Below are 19,418 nucleotides of genomic sequence, written 5' to 3' on the forward strand. Positions count from 1 at the left end.
AGGCCCCACTCTTAACCCAACCCAGGACCTTGAGCCAGCTCCTCATCCAACAGCTTATTCCCCAACTCATAAATCCTGACTAATGACACAGACATGTCCCCTTAATGTTTGTGAAGCCCAGTGACTTATTGTTAAGTGTTTGGAGATCTTCAGATGAAAGGCACACAAGGGCAGGCACAGGCACCCTATCCAGTAATAAAAGCAAAATACTACCAAAAAACTTGGAAAAAGCAGAGGTTTCTTAACTTAGTGAGCAGAGAATTAAAGCAAGCACCCAGGAAGAGCAAGTCAATCCTTAGACTGTAATCCCTTAATACAGAGATGGGGAGAGAGATCATTTTGAATGCCTCGGACTCCCTGGAGATTCCTGGAGGGTCCAAGAAGGGGTAGGCAGGAGGATGCCCAAGTCTTTAACTTGACTTAGGTTGTGGGAGGTGTGTGAATCTTTCACCTCTCCTAAATAAAAACAAGAGTAGTAACATGTATTGTTATCCTAATTCATTTAAGCCAATTAAAAGGCTTGGGCAAACCAGCCCGTCTAAGTGGCTTGTTTGTGAGTCCTGAATTATGAACTCACATAATTGAATTATGTCAGTCTCCCCTTTCAACCTCATTCTTTCTTCCCCTCCCCATCACCACCACCACCTCAGGCAATGGTCCCCTTCCTAGACCTAGAGGCCACTCTAGGAGAGCCCAGTCCTGGTGTGTATTGGCAGGCCCCTGGCACTGAAACCTTCGAGGGGTGGGGAGAATTTATATATCCGCACACACATAGTGGTGCACACCACAGTTTTTACAGGGGCCGTCCCTGAGGTCGAAGCAAAGAAGAAACTGCTACCACAACCAGTAGTTCCCCGTCCCTAAATAGTAGGTAGCTGGGGGGTCGTGCAGCACTGGAGTTCTACCATTGCATAGATTTGATACTTTTAGACCGGTTCCTTAAAGCATTCTCGGCTTTAATGTCTTCATCCGCAAAGTGCGCATAACAACATTATCTACCCCAACCTAGTTGTGAAAGCAAACCGCAGGACATAACACAACGCGCTCATCACCCCCATAAGGCTTTACGTAGGAGGCGTTAGGGCCCTAACTCCTCCCCGCCATCCCACCCACCACGCACGTTACAAACCAGCAGTCGCCACTAATACAGCCGGCCCCCTTTTGAGGAATCATGGGCCGTGAAGTCCTTTGGTGAACTCATCCTCGTTTATAGTCATGGACGTGAGAACTACGCCTCCCAAGTTGCCGCGGTGAGGCAGTCGCCACGGCCACCCTCTGCTCCGCCCTCCTCACGCATGGCTTCCTGGGATATGTGGTCCCAGATCCAAGCCAGCTCTCCGACAAAAGAGGGCGGAGAAACCACAAACCCCAGAAGGCCTCGCGTCCCTTCTTCTCCCTCCCCTCCAGGAGTCGGACTGCTGTTTTTGTTGTTGGTGGAAGGTAAGGGAACAGCTGATCCGAGAGTGGGGTAAGAAACTTGGCCTAATTTGGGGGCGATCTGATGCGGGGGGGGGGGGGGTCATCCCACTTTCCAGTCTGTGGAAGGATAACCTAAGGGAACTGTAGAAGGGAGATGCCGGAAGCTTTGGGTTTTAATACTTTCCGTAGTGGAGAAGCCACCCCTACTGTTTTAAGAGTTCTGGGTCTCAGGGGGGCCCCTGATCAGGAGGGTGCCCCCTAACTGTTTTCACCTTCTCCTCGGTCCTTCTCTATAAAGCTTGTTACGTTTCAAGTAGTTGGGAGAAGCTGAAATATTTACTCATTCTCTCCCAGGCAAGACTTGACCCTCGCAAACCTTCCCTTTCTCCTTACCCTCCCGCCCCAATCCGAAGGCCTTTACTACGCTGAATCGCTGGGGAAAAAAACCTCCCAAGTGGTAGAATGTTAAGGAACTCTAGAGCCCTACAAAGTTGCGGGGAGGGACTCTCGCCTCCCTCTCGAACACTTGAATCTAGCTACACTCATACATTTTAAGTGCCCAGAGCTTTGTTTCGGGTCTGGTGAATGTTTCCAGCTGTTACGGATTTTCTTTGTGGGGCATATTTGGTGTTCCCCAGGCTTAGATCTTTGCAGACAACTCATCCTTACTTAGAACATCAGAAGAACTGTATTTGGAGAAAACATAGGCTAATTTTGACTGGGGGCTTTTCAGAGATCAAACCCCAAAGATACTTCTTGTCCTGAATCCAGTCCTTATTTTGGAGGGAGAAGTTGCTTGTTTTTGGAGAACTGGCTCACCTTTCCTTCTCTACTGAATTTCTGTTGTTTTTTAAAGTCCTGGGCCCAACTTCGGCGTGACATGGGGTTGTGATGTTTAGGGGTGTCCACATGAGTACCCATGGCTGATTGGATGTCATCTTCTGCAGCTGACATAGAATGAAGATGATTGGGCTGGAGAGCAGCGATAGCGAGGGCCATCTCACAGCCTTAGGCTGAGGAGTTCTGTTGATTATTGTTGTTCCTCCCCCCATACGCATAGTTCCACCCAACTTGGAACACCTCTTCTTCTCAGTCCCATCTTACAGCATGCCTCCAGTTCCCCATCCAGGCACTTAGAATCGAGGCCAAAGGGGGCAGAAAGAAAATAGGAAAATACTGCAGCTGGGTTAACATAGTCAACCCAGTAGGTTTCTAGTTCTGCTCCCAGCAAGAGCTGAAGAAAAGAATGTTAGGTTCTGTTTGAATTATCTCTCCCTTCTCTCAGCATCACATATATATTTCCCCTTCTCAGGGCCCCTTACTTCCCACCTTCCAGGCTATCCCCTACCAGGGGTGGGGCTTTCCTGGCTCCAGGCTCCCACATTCCATCTCCCCACACCACCACGTTCCTGCCGAGTGTTTCACTCCACCCTTGAAGCAGCCGCCTCCAGAATTCTTGACTTCCTGGAGTAATGAAGTGGAGAGAAAAAACCTGTCTTTCCCTATATCCTACCTTTCACTTTGTCGCTTGAATGAGAGCAGAAGCTTTTTTTTTTTTAATTCATGAAGGTGGACAATTCTGAGAGGGGAGAGAACTGGGACCTCAGGGGCCTGAGGATTGGGCTGTTGATTCCCCCCCAGCCACTTTCCAGCTCTGAAGACTTAGTCTTTACTTTCTCAGAGATTAGTTGTTTTCAGATGTCATGAGTCGTCCTGGGTACAGCTGGAGTGTGCAAGGAGACCCACTCAGAATGAGGGGCCCCACACCTCAGTTGGATTTTGAATCCAAGAGCTGAAAGATATGGGGGATGGGATGGGGAGGTGGAGGTTGAAGGATTTGGGATGCTCAGGATGTTAAGAGGTAGAAAAGGAGGGACTCAGAAGGCAGAGCCCTGGATACTGAGACTTGGTCAATGGGGCTGTGAAAAGGGAACAGAAATGAGAGAGATCTTAACTCTAGGAAGAATCTATGACTCAGGAAAAGAACAATGTGAGGCAGGATAGGGACTGACTCAGAGGGCCAGACCTATGTTCTGGAAACCAAAATGATACCTCCAAAGGGTTGTCTAACCCTCAGGGGCTGGAAAGGAGATATGCCTTCATCTCCAGGTGTAGTGACAGGAGCTGTGAGTGGGTGGGAATGGAGTTGGGGGGAAGAAGAGTTGGATTGGAGAGATTGTAGGATATTAACCCTTTATTTCAGAGGAGGGCAGATATCTTCAGGGCAGGATGGAAGAATCATCACTAAGCCGGGCACCTTCCCGAGGTGGAGTCAACTTTCTGAATGTAGCCCGGACCTACATCCCCAACACCAAGGTGGAATGTCACTATACCCTTCCCCAGGCACCGTGCCCAGTGCCAGCGACTGGATTGGCATCTTCAAGGTATCTCTGAACCTTCTTTTGGCTCATATTTATGGGCCATGGGTTGGTTGGAATAAGGGGAGTGACTTAATCCTTGGATTCTCAACCTCATGCTGGTAGAAAAGAAGGGAAAAGATGTCACAGGTAACTGAGGGCTTCTATGTAAGCAGAGCTCATCTTCTCCCCATCTTACCCCTGCTCTCTTTCTCTTTTTTTAAGATTTTATTTATTTGACAGAGAGAGAGAGAGCAAGAGAGGGAACACAAGCAGAGGGAGTGGGAGAGGGAGAAGCAGGCTTCCTGCAGAACAGGGAGCCCAATGTGGGACTCGATCCCAGGACCCCGGGATCATGACCTGAGCCAAAGGCAGATACTTAATGACTGAACCACCCAGGCGCCCCTTAGCCTTCATCTCTTCTGCCACAAAATGTCCCTCCACTTTGGCTGTCTCTCATCGTCCCTGTCCCTATAACAGCATCCTATCCCTGGTCAATCCCTCAGCCCTTTCTGCCATCCATAGCTTATAGTTCCATCGGTTTACCCCTCTCCCACCATGGTTCTTCACAGGTGGAGGCTGCCTGTGTTCGGGATTACCACACATTTGTGTGGTCTTCGGTGCCCGAAAGTGTGGCTGATGGCTCCCCTGTCCACGCCAGTGTCCAGTTCCAAGGTACGAGGGAAGATGGAAGGTCCAAGATGGAGAAGCCAGGGGGATAGAGGTGTAGAGGACATTGGGCTCAGAAACAAAAGTTAGGCACAGACAACAAAGAAAAATAAGTGCAAATAAAGAAAGTAAGAACTATATCCAGCAGGGCTCAGCAGACATAGAATTGTGGGATTATTATAGAATCAGGGACTTAGAGATGGAAGGAACTATAGAGGGCCACTAATCCTGCCTCCTATGAAAAAAAGAGGAAGTCCTCTTAGGGAACTAGGGGTAGGGAAGAGGGAAGGAAAGGTGGGATCAAAGATTAAGAAGGTGGTGTTAGATTCTGAAAGACCTGGTTTTGTATCTCAACTCTAATACTTATGAGCTGTTTGGCCCTGGACAAATTACTTAATCTCTCTGTCTACTGTCTTAACAATAAAAGGGGGTGCCTGGCTTAATAGGTACAATATGAAGGTTTAAAGTGATACAGGTAAAGGGTTAGTGTAGTGCCTGGTACAGCAGTGTGGGCACTCAGTAAATGGTAGCTAGCATCATGATGATGATGGTGATGGAAGGTAGGTTTGGGAAAGAGAGGAAGGACAGGACTAGGCAGAAGGGAGGGACAGGAGTATTCCAGGATATGGAAATACCCTGTGGGAGGTGGAGAGAGAACAGTATATGGAACAAGGAACAAGAGGCTAGAGCCAAGGGCAGTGGGTGATAAGTCACATCAAGGGTAAGGGGGACGGGTCAAACACTTGAGGGCCTGGGATCATATCGGGTCCTGGGTCCATTCCTCTTCCCACAGCCAGCTACCTGCCCAAACCTGGAGCCCAGCTCTACCAGTTCCGATACGTGAACCGCCAAGGCCGGGTGTGTGGGCAGAGCCCCCCTTTCCAGTTCCGAGAGCCAAGGCCCATGGATGAGCTGGTGACCCTGGAGGAGACCGATGGTGGCTCTGACATCCTGCTGGTTGTCCCCAAGGCCACTGTGCTGCAGGTGAGAACAGTGCGGCAGAGCTGCTCCTAGGCTGGGGAATGGGTGGGCAGCAGGGCAAGGGACCCCTTCTCGCCTAACCCTCCCCTGGGCTCTGGCCTCAACCAAAGACCTTGCTGGGAGTTACACAATCTTGCTGTTAAGAAAGTCTCGGTCTAACATAGACACAAGCATGTAGGGCAGGAAAGCAAGCCACCCACAGGCCACTGTCACTCAAGATTTCATAAGTACTTTTTGAACATTCCTCCCAAGTGCCACATCCTGTTCTAGGCCCTAGAGGATGATATAAAGGGTGGAGGGAAGCCACTCCAGGGAAGGAATGTTCGGAGGAAGGAGAGGATGAGACCTATGTCCAGGACAGGTGAGGAATGAGAGCAGATAGGATGGTCCTAGATAATATTGGAGGCTCTTGAGCACTTGAAATGTGATGGGTCCAAATTGAGATGTACTATGTGGGTAAAATACACAAAGGATTTTGGAGACATTGTATTTTAAAAAGTAAAAGATCTCAATAATTTTTTATATTGATTACATATTGAAATGATATTTTGGGTAGACTGGGTTAGACAAAATATTATTAAGGTGAATTTCACCTGTTTCTTGTTACTTTTTTGAAGTATCTACCAGAAAATTTAAAAACCATTTGTGTGGCTTGTATTCTTTTCCCATTGGACCAAATAGACCAAATAGAGAAGAATTAGAGAGTGAGGGCAAGGACTTCCTAAAGGCAGAGAAGGGACAGGGACAGTTGGGGAGGAAATACATACACTCCCCAGACAAGAGGACAGATTTGACTGTTCTCAGGAGGTGAGAATGAGTAATTTGTCTGTGATGGAAGTAAATTCTTGCCTTCTAGAACCCTCTAAACACAGAGAATCAACACAAGAATAGGAAGAAGATGTTTGTATCTTACATAAGTCAGACATGTGTGCGCTCCTACCCCATAATCTGTTTTGTTGTTTTTTTATTCTAATTCCAGCGTAGTTACCATACAGTGTTATGTTAGTTTCAGGTGTACAATACAGTGATTCAGCAGTTCCTTCCATTACTCAGTGCTCATGATGATAGTCCCCATCACCTGTTTCACCCACCCCCACCCACCTCCCCTCTCATAACCAGCAGTTTGTTCTCTGTAGTTAAGAGTCTCTTTCTTGGTTTGTTTCCCTCTCTCTCTCTCTCTCTCTTTTTTCCCCCATGCTCATTTGTTTTGTTTCATAAATTCCACATATGAGTGAAATCATACGGTATTTGTCTTTCTCTGACTGACTTATTTCTTTTGGCATAATACTCTGTAACTCCATCCATGTCATTGCAGATGGCAAGACCTCAGTCTTTCTTATGGCCAAATAAAAGTAGTGTGTGTGTGTGTGTGTGTGTGTGTGTGTGTGTGTGTGTGTGTGTGTGTTGTGTACACCACGTTTTCTTTATCCATTCAGTATTCACTGGACTCTTGGGCTGCTTCCATAGTTTGGCTCTTGTAAATAATGCTGCTATAAACTTAAGGGTGCACGTTTCCCTTTGAATTAGTGTTTTCATACTTTTTGGGTAAATACTTAGGAGTGCGATTACTACATCATAGAGTAGTTCTATTTTTAACTTCTTGAGGAACCTCCATACCATTTTCCACAGTGGCTGCATCAGCCTGCACTCCCACCAACAATGAAGAGAGTTCCTTTTTGTCCACATCTTCGCCAACACTTCTTGTTTCTTGTGTTTTTTATTTTAGCCATTCTGACAGGTGTGAGGTGCTATCTCGTTACAGTTTTGATTTGCATTTCCCTGATGTTGAGTGATGTTGAGCATGTGTCTTTTGGCCATCTGGATGTCTTCCATGTTCTGTTATTACATTTGTTATTCTCATTACAATTACTTTTCAACAATATATACTAAGAGATCACTTTACAAATGAGGACAAAGACATAGAGAAGGTAAGTAACCCATTCAAAGTGACATAGCTAGTAGAAATCGTAAACCTATATCTGTCAGGTTCCAGAATAGATAAGGTAAAATTCAGGGAGCCATCCCTTTTGTCTGCATGGATTAAGAGAGACTTCTTCCAAGGTGTCGGGAGCTGGTGTGTCTGGTGGTGGGCAGGCTTCAGTAACACCCCAAGGCTCCCCTTACTCACCTCTTTATAGCTGTACTGATATAATTTCCCAGCCCCGAATGCATCTGCAGAGTGATAGGGACGGGAACATCACAAGCACAGCCCCCCTCTTCATCCTACCCCCTGTAGAACCAGTTGGACGAGAGCCAGCAAGAGAGGAATGACCTGATGCAGCTGAAGCTGCAGCTGGAGGGACAGGTGACAGAGCTGAGGAATCAAGTCCAGGATCTCGAGACTGCTCTGGCAACTGCCAGGCAGGAGCACGCCGAGCTGATGGAGCAGTACAAGGTGGGAGTTGGGCCAGGTGAGGGCGGGGCCTAACCCAGTGAAGGTGGAAAAGGAGAGATACTAGTGGACTTTTTAGATGGTTCTGGCATCAAAAATTAGCTTTAGGGAATAATAAGTGGGATTAAGCTTGAAGTGACAGGAGACACATCGCAAACATAATGTAATAAGATTCTTTGCTCACGGTAGTAGTGAGGGAGGGTGGAGGTGGCCATGTTCACCAGCAAGGGAATGTTCCCTTGCAGTTTCTTTCTCAAGGAAGGTGACAGGGTAGAGGGGTGAGAACAGTCAAATTCTGGTATGCTCCTCCTAAGGCCTTGTTCTGTTCTTTGAGAGGTGAGTCTCAACTTCATCTTTCTGAGGTAACCTTAATTCCAGGGGCTTTCCCGGTCCCACGGGGAGCTCATAGAAGAGAGGGACATCCTGAGTCGGCAACAGGGAGACCATGTGGCGCGCATCCTGGAGCTGGAAGATGACATCCAGGCCATCAGTGAGAAAGTGCTGACAAAGGAGGTGGAGCTGGACAGGTGAGAGGACCTCCTCTGCCCCCGTTACTTCCTTTCATTTCCTGTCACCCCCAAACTCCAGCCTCTCGTTTCAGGCAGCAGGCGAACCTGCTGTGCCATGTGGTTATCCCACTTACAGAGGAAATATTTTCCTGCCAAGCTCTCTTCCATCTTTCCTGATCCTATTCTGTATTCCTCACCTTCAGAAGTCATCGTAGTTATTATTTATGGTACAGCAAAGGCTAAGCAGGAGCGAGGAGCGGAGGACTTGGAAAAAGAGAATGGATAGAACAGTCAACACGAGATAAGAGAGGATGGATGTCAGATTTTACCACAGCAAAGATTAGAGGGGCGCCTGGCTGGCTCAGTCAGTGGAGTGGGTGACTGTTGATCTGAGGGTTGTGAGTTTGAGCCCCTCGTTGGGCATAGAGATTACTTAAAAATCTTTTAAAAAAGAAGAGCGAGCACCTGGGTGGCTCCGTTGCTTAAGCATCCAGCTTTTCGGTTTTGGCTCAGGTCATGATCTCAGAGTTGTGAGATCGAAGCCAGTATCAGGCTCCACGCCAAGCCCAGAGTCTACTTGAGATTCTCCCTCTGCCCCTCCCCCCTTCCCCTCTGCCCTGCTCCAGTGAGCGTGCACACACAAAAGCACTGTTTCTCTCAGTAAATAAATAAATATATTTTTTAAAATATAAAGAAAGAGGGGTGCCTGGGTGGCCCAGTGGGTTAAAGCCTCTGCCTTCAGCTCGGGTCATGATCCCAGGGTCCTGGGATCGAGCCCCACATCGGGCTCTCTGTTCAGTGAGAAACCTGCCTCCTCCTCTCTCTCTCTCTCTCTCTCTGCCTACTTGTGATCTTTGTCTGTCAAATAAATAAATAAAATCTTAAAAAAAAAAAAAGAAAGAAAGAAAAAACTATTATTTAAAAAATAATAGAAAATGAAAATAAATTCAAAAAAAGAAAAAGACTAGATTCCGTTCTCACTGTTAGGAAATGTTCAAACTGATGATCCAGGAACATTACAGAATCTCCTGAAAAAAGGCATGAGTCATAGAATGTTAGCACTGGGAGGAATATAGGGTATTTAAGAGGGTGGCTACTTCAGAAGGCAGCCTCTTTCAGTATCAGACAACTGTCAATTTTTTATCTCTTGGATTGAACCACACTTTCCCTTCTATAACTCCTTCCTCTTACTTTCCTCCCTTGGTCCTGGTTTAGACCTCTGGAGCCGCACAGAATGAATTTCCTTCTTCTACCAGACAGCTGTTATTTCCACCGGATAGCACAAATATTGAACACTTGCCATGCCTGTGCTTCAGATTTTCACCAGGAGAAACACCCTAGTTCTTTCTTTCATAAAATCACACAATTAAGCCTCTTTCATTCAGAACTGGTACATCTTATATCTATTTTTTAAACTCCTTAAAGGAAAGAAGCATATTATCCAAGGCCCAGAGTAAAACGTGAGTTACTCCCTGAGGCTTCTCCAGTGCAGAGTATGTTCGTCTTGCCCTAGAGAGCTACTTAATGTCTAGGTTCTAAATCATGGACTAGAAAAGCAGGGATCAGACTGAGCATCTGGAAGAGATTAGGGACTGTCTAGACCAGGGGTCAGTCACCAATGGCCCATGTGCCAAATGTGGACTTGCCACCTGTTTTTGTACAACCCTTGAGGTAAGAATGGTTTTGACAATTGATTAATGGTTTAAAAAAAAAAAAGATATGAAAAGGAAGATAGGAAATTCAGATTTCAGTGTTCATAAATAAAGTTTTATTGGGACAGCCATGCCATTCATGTACATGTGGTCTGGTGCTGCTTTTACACTACAGTGGCACAGTTGAGTAGTTGCCACAGAATCCTCCCGGCCTGCAGAGCCTGAAGTATTTACTGTCAGGCCCTTTACAGAAAAGGCTGCCAACTTCTGATCTAGGTCCAAAGTTTATAATCAATCACAGCTGTTCCTTGCCTAAAAAAGACTGGGTTCTGTTCTTTTCTTTTCTTTCTTCCTTATAGAAAAAGAAAAAAAAAAAAAAAAAAAAAAAGACTGGGTTCTGGTCTCTTGATGGAACGAAAACAACTAGGAACCCATCCACAGAACTTTCCTTAAAGTGATACATAAAGAGAAAAGAAAAACTTTTTTCTAGATTATGCTCTAGTACCAGGAATCTTGGATACTCGGGGCTTACAACATGATCACCTTGGTCTGGGGATTTGCACATCCTAAAGACAAGTGGAGGTCTGAGCCTAGAGGAGCACCAGTAGAAGAGCTCAAGACAGAAGTCTGAGCCCCTCATTGCTTCTCTGGTGACCAGTCGGTCATCTGACGTTCCATCTCCCCACACACACAGGGTGAGGGACACAGTGAAAGTCCTGACTCGGGAACAAGAGAAGCTCCTCAGGCAACTGAAAGAAGCGCAGGCAGACAAGGAGCAAAGCGAGGTAAGGGCTCAGAGTCGGTTCGCCTTCTGAAGTGTCTCTGCAGTGTTTACTAATTAAGTCCTGTCTGAGTGCTAAGCACCAGAGCGGATAAAAATGTTAAGAGAACATTGTATTCACTCTCCTAGGAAGCATAAAATGTACACCCAAATAAGTTTAGTCAAAGTGAGATATGTTAAGCATCACCAGGGAAGAATGATAAAGTGTTGTGGCGGGATGGCCCTGGGTGGCCCCATGTCAGGCTCCCTGCCGAGCGGGGAGTCTGCCCCTCACTCTGCTGATGTTCTCTCTCCCTCACTCTCTTTCTCTCAAATAAATAAATAAAATCCTTAAAAAAAAAAAAAAAAACCTGAAAAGGGGGGCATAGGGGTTCTTGGCTGGCTCAGTCAGCAGAACATATGACTCTTGATCTCAGGGTCCTGAGTCCAAGCCCCACTCTGAGCATAGAGCTTACTTTAAAAAAAAAAAAAAAAAAGGCAAAAGCGGGGAATAAACTGGCCTAGTGTTTTCCAGCCTTTTTGGCTTTCTGCCCCACCTCCCCAGTAAAGTTTTATGTCTTATGTGGAACCTCACTAAATAGATAAAACCAGTATTTTATTACTATAAATTTATTTTTATAAATTCAGATGTACAGTGTTGACTTAGAAGGTAACAAAGCAATAAGGTAATTCTGATAGATGCCAGACCTTGAAATCAGAGGTTATAGGTAACCGCTCTGTCAGCCTCAGCAGCCAGTATATTTCTGTATTGTGTTTGGGTTGTGCAGTACCGAGGACACTTTGAGTCTCACAGAGGACACTTTGAGTCTCACACACAAGGAGGTGCCAGGACAGCCATTGTTTGACTGTCCACCTAGCCATCTCAGTGTGCTTTTCAGTTCAACAGAAACTTCATTCTGAGGTTTGCACAAAAATTAATCAACCTAGAAGCATATGGCAGTGGACTGAGACTGTTGTATTAACTTATGAGTCTGTGTGTTGGGTTTTTTGGGTTTGTTTTTTTTTTAATAATTTAGAAGAAGCTCGGATCACATATTTGCAGAACCTCTAAATGGCTTCCTCCAAGCCCTAGGCTTCTGTGGAAGGATATTTGAAAACCATTTGCTCAGCAGTGAGGAGTAGGGAGAATTTGAGTAGACGAGATGAGAGGGAGGCCATTTTGGAAACAGAGAAATATGCGAACAAAGGCTGAGCACCCAGAACACTCAGGCAATTGAATGTGTGGGTGAAGAGTTTGAGGTAAGGCCTAGGTCAGATTGGAGAGGACTTTGAGTTTAGTCTTTATTCTGTAAGCAGTGAGTGGCATCAGTGATTTTCGGGGGCGGGGGGGTGACACGTACTTTAAAAACAGTACTTTAAAAGAAGATTCATGTGATTTCCTTATGGGAGATGAACTACTTATGGGATTATTCAATAATCCAAGTAGGAAATGGCCAGGGCCTGAGCTGACATGGTTGCAGCGATAGCAGAAAAGAGAAAATGGCTGTGAACAAGATGGAGCATGGAGACTCCGAAGGCTTTTCCATGGGTCGCTAAGGAAAGAACAGAGCCAAGCAGGCATAGCACCGACAGATCCAGCCTGAGTGACCTGAGAAATAGTACCATGGGTGGAACTAAGAGCGGAAAGGAGTAGAGTGGGAGGTAGAATGTGCTGAGTTTGAGGGTCTTATGGTACATCCAGACTGAGTTTTGATCTAAAAGGAAGAGCAGATGGGCGCCCGGGTGGCTCAGTCAGGTGAGAGTCTGCCTTCGGCTCAGGTTGTGGTCCCAGGGTCTTGGGATAGAGTCCCACATTGGGCTCCCTGCGCAGTAGGGAGTCTGCTTCTCCCTGTCCCTGCTTTCTTTCTCTGAAATAAATAAATAAAAATCTTTTAAAAATAAATAACTAAAAGGAAGAGCAGAGAAGCAGAAATGCTGCATGGGATACCTAGATGCATGTAAGACCCTGCCCAGGCTGGTGTACTGGTACCTCATGTTGGGAGCTGGAGACTATATGTTCAGGACTGAGTGGCTTTGAGCTGAGACCCTCAGCCAGCTGAGAAGGGCTGGGAAGGGCTGACAAGAGCTGAATACTTGGGTTTGTGTTAAACCTGGAAAGCAGAACCTTGACCTCTCTCATTGCAGTGGTTCACCCCCCAGCCACCCCAAATACATAACACCCCTTTCCTTACCTATTCACCACCTCCATCAGGCTGAGCTCCAAATGGCACAAGAAGAAAACCATCGCTTAAATTTGGAGCTACAGGAAGCAAAGGGCCGGCAGGAGGAACAGGGTGCTCAGGCCCAGCGACTGAAGGATAAGGTGGCCCAAATGAAGGATACCCTAGGCCAGGCCCAGCAGCGTGTGGTGAGTGAAGCCGTCAGGCAACAGGAAGTAGAGAAAGTTCCAAGGGCTCACTATAGAAAAGTCTGGGGAAAAGACAGGACTGGAGATGGAGCAGTGCAAATCTTGAGCCCAGAGGCAGTGGTGGGTAGCAGGGAGCCTGGTTACCTCTGTGGTTCATGAGGGACTCATTGGGAACCCTAACTCCATGTTCTCTTATCTGCTGAGGCCGAGCTGGAGCCCCTGAGGGAGCAGCTTCGAGGAGCCCAGGAGCTCGCAGCCTCAAGCCAGCAGAAAGCTGCCCTTCTCGGGGAGGAGCTGGCCAGCGCAGCGGGAGCCAGGGACCGCACAATGGCTGAGCTCCACCGCAGTCGCCTGGAAGTGGCCGGAGTCAACGGCAGGCTGGCTGAGCTCAGCCTGCACCTGAAGGAGGAAAAAAGCCAGTGGAGCAAGGAGCGGGCAGGGCTGCTGCAGAGTGTAGAGGTAGAGGGATGGGGGGACCTGGCAAGCTCACAGCCACTGCCCCCACCTCCATGGGGCCAGAGCCCCTCAAAGGACAGAGGGATGAGGATCTTAAAGAACTCAGGGATGGGGAGGGGCTCCAAAGGAGGTGCAGTTAGTTCACTGTCCAGGGACCACCCATCCCTAAGCAGAGTGCCCCCAGTACCTTGTAGAACCTTCCTTGGTTACCATCTTGATTCAGAAACATTTACTGCCCCAGGAACCGGGCCCCATCAGTAATGCCCATTCCTGATTAGCAAGGCACCTTCTGGCATGTCCCTTCCTTCACTGAGAAGTATAGGGAATGGGAAAGCCAAGAAGGGGAGAAATTGCTCCCAAAATACTCATTTAGATAAAAGAAGGGACACAGTGAGGGATGGAGCTATTGCCAGTGGTGTCTGTTTTCCTTCACCTTTCCCCTCCCATGTTCCTTTTCGGCCACGTCACAGGTGGAGAAAGACAAGATCCTGAAGCTGAGTGCAGAGATACTGCGACTGGAAAAGGCGGTTCAGGAGGAGAAGACCCAGAACCAAGTGTTCAAGACTGAACTGGCCCGGGAAAAGGATTCTAGCCTGGTGAGGCGTGCAGCCACCCATGAGTCCAGTCCTGTGGCCTCCTGAGGCCGTAGTGCCCCTTCTTGCTGTCTTGGATGTGGGCTCAGAAGTCCTGGCTGCTCACTTCCATGTTGAGTGGCCTCTTCCTTGCACTTGTCCCATGGCTTGTTGGTTTGAAAGGTACAATGTCCCCTTCTGTTCTCAAGATATATATCCTGAGCCTCTCAGGGGTGACTTAGGAGAATTATAGAGTGCCCTGCCATGACCAGGGCCTCTGCACCCCAACCCCGAGGCGCTCACCCAGGCCCACACTCCAGAGGCAGAGTCTGGGACTCAGGCGATTGCCTCCTGTGATCAAGACAGGAGTCATGGAAGAAGCATGTCGGGACTTCCCCTGTGTGAGTTGGGGCAAGAGAAGGACAGAGGCACAGAGAGACATGGTTCTAGGTTGGTGGGTCCAGGTCGCAGAGCCTGGCTTCCTGGAGGCACATTCTAGGCTCCCCACTCCCTCAGGTGCAGCTGTCAGAGAGCAAGCGGGAACTGACAGAGCTGCGGTCAGCCCTGCGTGTGCTCCAGAAGGAAAAGGAACAGTTGCAGGAGGAGAAGCAGGTGCATACCCATGACTCAAGCTCCCTGGATGCCAGAATTGAGGACTTGAGGGCTGGGAACTTCATATCTTCCTGCCATCTCTTGGCTTAGAAGCTGTTATCTCTGAGAGAGCCCAGATGCGAAAAATGGGACCATGCCTCCTCTCATTGGCCGATTTGACAGGATAGGAGAGGACTGCCAATGGGGAGGGAGAGATGCAGGGGGTAAAGAAGGGCTCCTGGGAGAGGGGGGAGTGAGGCTCTACTTTGAGGTGCCCCCACTGTAGGGAAGGCATCTCATCCTGAGAAGCTCAGAGTTCCTCTTGGTGCCCAGGGAGGTGGGTTCCGCAGGGTAGCAGGGTGGGCACCCTCCCAGCCTCTCCCACCTCTCCACCCCCAACGCCAGGAGCTGCTGGAGTACATGAGAAAGCTGGAGGCCCGCCTGGAGAAGGTGGCAGACGAGAAGTGGAGTGAGGGCGCTGCCACAGAGGATGAGGAGGCGGCCGCAGGGCTGAGTCTGTACACCCCTAGTCTTGTGACATCACTTCCCCTCACCCCATTTCCCTGCTGGGGAGAGCTGCGTGTGGCCCCTCTGGGAGCTGCCTCCACCTTCTGTGTCTTACCCTTTTCCTTCCCAGACACTGGCCCCTGTCTAGTTTAACCTTATCCCTCGTCCAGAGGAGACAGCCCAGCCAGCCTCTAACAGCACATCCTTCTGTGCCCTCTCCTCACCGACAGGTTGTCCAGCAGCTCTGACAGACTCAGAGGATGAGTCCCCGGAAGACATGAGGCTCCCTCCCTATGGCCTGTGTGAGCGCGGAGACTCAGGCTCCTCTCCTGCTGGGCCACAGGAGGCTTCTCCACTGGTTGTCATCAGCCAGCCGGCTCCCATTGCCCCCCACCTCTCAGGGGCCAGCTGAGGACAGCAGCTCTGACTCGGTGAGCAGTGCGGGGGGAAACAGAGCCAGGGGCACAGGGGGAGGGGGGGGGGGGGGGCACAGGGGGAGCGGGGGAGAGGGAGGGAGGGTCATACCCAAGTGGCCTAGCCTCTGGAGCAGCAAGTCTTAGCTTCACAGGGCTCTCTTTTTACCCTGAGGGAGAGGAGGCAGGCCCAGGCTCTCTTCAAGGCCATCCAATGAACAACACCCCAAAACCCAATCCAACCCAATAGCCTTACTGCTGCCCGCTCCTGCTCCCCACTTTGCTTCTTACCCGCCGGCCCCCATCAGAACTCCTGTCCTGCCTCACTCCTACTGCATCCCACTGTCCACTTGTCTGGGCCTAGACTGCTCTTCTCTCACCTGCTCCAATGGGCTGCTCCCCTGTCTTGGGACCCTCACTACCCCCAAAACCCAATCCTATCTCTTTGGTGCCCAGGAGGCCGAAGATGAGAAGTCAGTCCTCATGGCAGCTGTTCAGAGTGGGGGTGAGGAGGCCAATCTGCTGCTTCCTGAGCTGGGCAGTGCCTTCTATGACATGGCCAGGTGAGTGCAAGATGGGGAGACCAGGAGGGAGGTGGGAGGATGCCAGTGGAAAGGGCATCCGGGTGAATAGTCCCCATGCCCTTCACCCAAGCTCCCTCTTCTTGGCTCCAGCCAGGAAAAGGTATGGTTGACACAAAGTCACTGCCACTCCAAATCCCAGGTGCCTTCAGGCCATTCCTGCCCCCATCTTACCAATGCACATGTGCACTCGGGCCCTGCCTTTAACTGGCTTCTGTGTTGTTCTAGCACCATCTTCTGTGGAGCCCAAATTGCCCTGCATCCCCTCTCTCCTGCCCCTTCCCCCTCCCCAGCCACCAGGTAGGTACCTAGGCTATGTCTGGGGAGGAAGGGAGGTGGCCGATGCCCCCAGGGATGGGGTGAGAGAGAAGACGAATCCATCTGGCCAGCTCTGAGATGTCCCTCTTCCCTGACTCCCCCGGGAAGCCCTCTGGATGTTGCAGCTGCTGGGGCGGGGGTTCAGATATCAGATTGCCCCATGGGTCTTCCCTTTCCTTTCACAGGTCAAGAGGGGAAGGCAGGGGGAAAGAGATTTTATCATCTAGCCCCCAGCTTTGCCTTGAGGCGAGATGGGCTCAGGGCAGGGAGGGGGTGATGCTGTCATCCTTCTCAGCTGGAGCAGGAAGATGAAGGACGATGTCAGACTCATTTTCAGCCTCATTAGGCAGCAGACGGAGATGGAGGGAGGAGAGCAGGGGGTTGGGGGATGGGCCGCACACTACACAGCAGGGTCTAAAGAAGAGAGGACATGGAGAGCCAGGAAACCAAGCTCCAGGAGTGTGGCGAGAAAGATGCTGTGGGTGAGCGGGGGAGAGAGAGCCCCCAGGTAGCTGCCTGAGGAACCAGGAGACGTGGGAGCCCAGGGGCATGGGTCCCTCTCCCCGAGGTCCACAAGGCAGGAGGACATTGGACCGCACTGACCCTCTCCTTTCCCTCTGTCTCCTGCAGTGGCTTTGCAGTGGGTCCCTTGTCAGAGGCCAGCACTGGGGGCCCTGCCACCCCGCCGCCGTGGAAGGAGTGCCCCATTTGTAAGGAGCGGTTCCCGGCTGAGAACGATAAGGATGCACTGGAGGACCACATGGATGGACACTTCTTTTTCAGCACCCAGGACCCCTTTACCTTTGAGTGAGCTCACCCCCCACCCCAGGACATGCCCAGATACACTTACACACAGACACACACTCACATACAGACATACACTTAGGTCTCATATCTTTCCTGATATGCGGGGCTCCATGATACTCTGTTCCCCAAGAACCATTCTCTGAACCGTGTTCATCCTAACCTCTTGCCTTCATCCTGTCCTGCCTGGGGCTCTTCTGTCCAGGCAGAGGCCCTCCTTGGAAGCGGTGACTGACTTCACCCCCTGAAAGTGGTTTGGGAGGAACCAGGATGGAGGAGAGCATCCCCAGGGGGACTAGAATCACCCCCTCCTAGCCCTGGTTGCTCTGTCACTGACACGAGCCACCACCCCACTGCCACCACCCCATCACACACACACACACACACACACACACACACACACACACACACACTGCTGCCCCAAAGCCAATTCCTGGGGCACCCCACCCACTTTTAGTCGGGGTCTGTGCCGGTTTACCTGAGTTTTCTCAGGGTCCTGCATGGAGGCGGTGGCGGCATGGGCATCATGGCCTCTTCGGGTCTCAGTTCTGAGTTTCAGTGGTTCTTTCTGTACCCCCCATCCCAGCCCCATGGCCTGCACCCCACCCCAGCCTTTCCCACACCATTAGGTATGAAGTTTGGAGGTTTCTTTTGTATTTTTGAGGTTTTCTGTACTCTAGCTTCTGCCCCTCTCTGCCATCCCTCCCCCAGTGTCCTCACATGGAAAGAAATAATGCATTTGTGCCTTCTGTGAGGGATGGGGGGAGCAAAGCATCCCAGGTGTCCCCATTTCTCACCCCTTCCTCCCTCTCCAGGTTCCCCCACAGCAATAAGAGCTTTCCCTTATTATCCCTCCCTCGATCTGTAGTTTGGACAAATATATTTATATGATATGTATAACGATTCTAATAAAATGTGTTCTTATCATGAGGTGTGACTAGAGCAATGAAGGCCCAAATACCTGGCTCCTGGACCATACTGAGGGGGAAGGGGAAGGGAGGGAGGGGACTCCCTGCTGCCTTATGGGAGACAGAACCTGGCAGCATTTCCACATTGTGCCTCCTGATAGGCCGAGGAGGAGAGGGGTTTTTGTCTCAGGTTGGGGGGCTGGGGTCTGGCTTGGAGAAGACTGCAGTGGCCAGAGGGTGGCGGGAGCAGACTGATGGGTTGACATGGGCCCTGCTCAGGATTTCCGTCATGGAGTGGGGCGGGGTGGAACCCAGAGTTGTAGGCCCAGGTGCATGTCTCAGAAGGCAGAAGTTTCCCCTGCTCAGACCTTCACCCTCCATAGCAGCCGTCCCTGTACCATGGGCCAGAGACAGGCATTACTCCCATCAGGAGTTCACCCCTCCTTGAGGAACCACTTAGTAAAAAATACCCTAAACTGCATACTTCTACAGCCTATTTGATATTCCTTCCATCTCTGCCTCCTTTTCTCCCTCTGCTGTCGTCCTCATGTGCACGTATGCACACTCTGACTCCACAGTCACAAAAACATATCCATCCACTCTAACCAGCTTCACAGGCTAGACGTACACACAGCATCGTAAAGCATTTATTAAGGACCTGTGCACTCACCGAGACTCTCAGCAACACCCAGCACCGGCCCTGCCTACAGCCCCCTTGTTCCCCATCCCAGAAGCTCCCTTAGTAGCCACCCTCCTTTTACTTTGGGGCCTCTGAGCTGGCAACCTGCACTGATCTCTCTCTCTCCACCCACCTGAAATCCCCCCAATCCACCCTCCTCCCAGCCCCACCTGGATGACATCTTCCATCCTTCCTTCTTCCCTCCCGTCGCTGTCTCCTAGCAACCCCATCTCATTCCCTGAATCCCTTCCAAGGAAATTAGAGATAATGGATCTCTCCTCTCTCCATCTCAACTCCTCTTTATTGATCCTCCTTTAATGAAAGTTAATTATAACAATGATTTAATTAATAGAATCCCTCTCTTCCTTTATTGCTTCCCGTATTAAGACTATTAATAAATACGAGCTGGGCTGACAGAGGCATCCATCACCCGCCTGGGATTCCCCCCATCCCTCCTTTTTCCCTCCCCCTTACCCCCTCCC

The 19,418-nt window shown here is 49.7% G+C and overlaps 1 protein-coding gene across 1 annotated transcript; it reads left to right on the top strand.

Annotated features, from left to right (window-relative positions):
• The first annotated feature begins 1,366 nt into the window (after nt 1–1,366).
• On the top strand, nt 1,367–18,279 carry CALCOCO1 (calcium binding and coiled-coil domain 1). The gene is given in 17 exon segments (XM_047742030.1): nt 1,367–1,468; nt 3,623–3,754; nt 3,757–3,803; nt 4,349–4,451; nt 5,239–5,429; nt 7,663–7,821; nt 8,197–8,345; nt 10,674–10,764; nt 12,952–13,107; nt 13,312–13,566; nt 14,034–14,159; nt 14,652–14,747; nt 15,132–15,240; nt 15,464–15,633; nt 15,635–15,664; nt 16,103–16,209; nt 17,176–18,279. Coding segments are annotated over 16 exon segments (2,076 nt in total). The 5' UTR covers nt 1,367–1,468; nt 3,623–3,648; the 3' UTR covers nt 17,357–18,279.
• Nucleotides 18,280–19,418: the final 1,139 nt, after the last annotated feature.

The sequence above is a fragment of the Lutra lutra genome, chromosome 8, assembly GCF_902655055.1.
Source record: "Lutra lutra chromosome 8, mLutLut1.2, whole genome shotgun sequence".
NCBI lineage: Eukaryota > Metazoa > Chordata > Mammalia > Carnivora > Mustelidae > Lutra > Lutra lutra.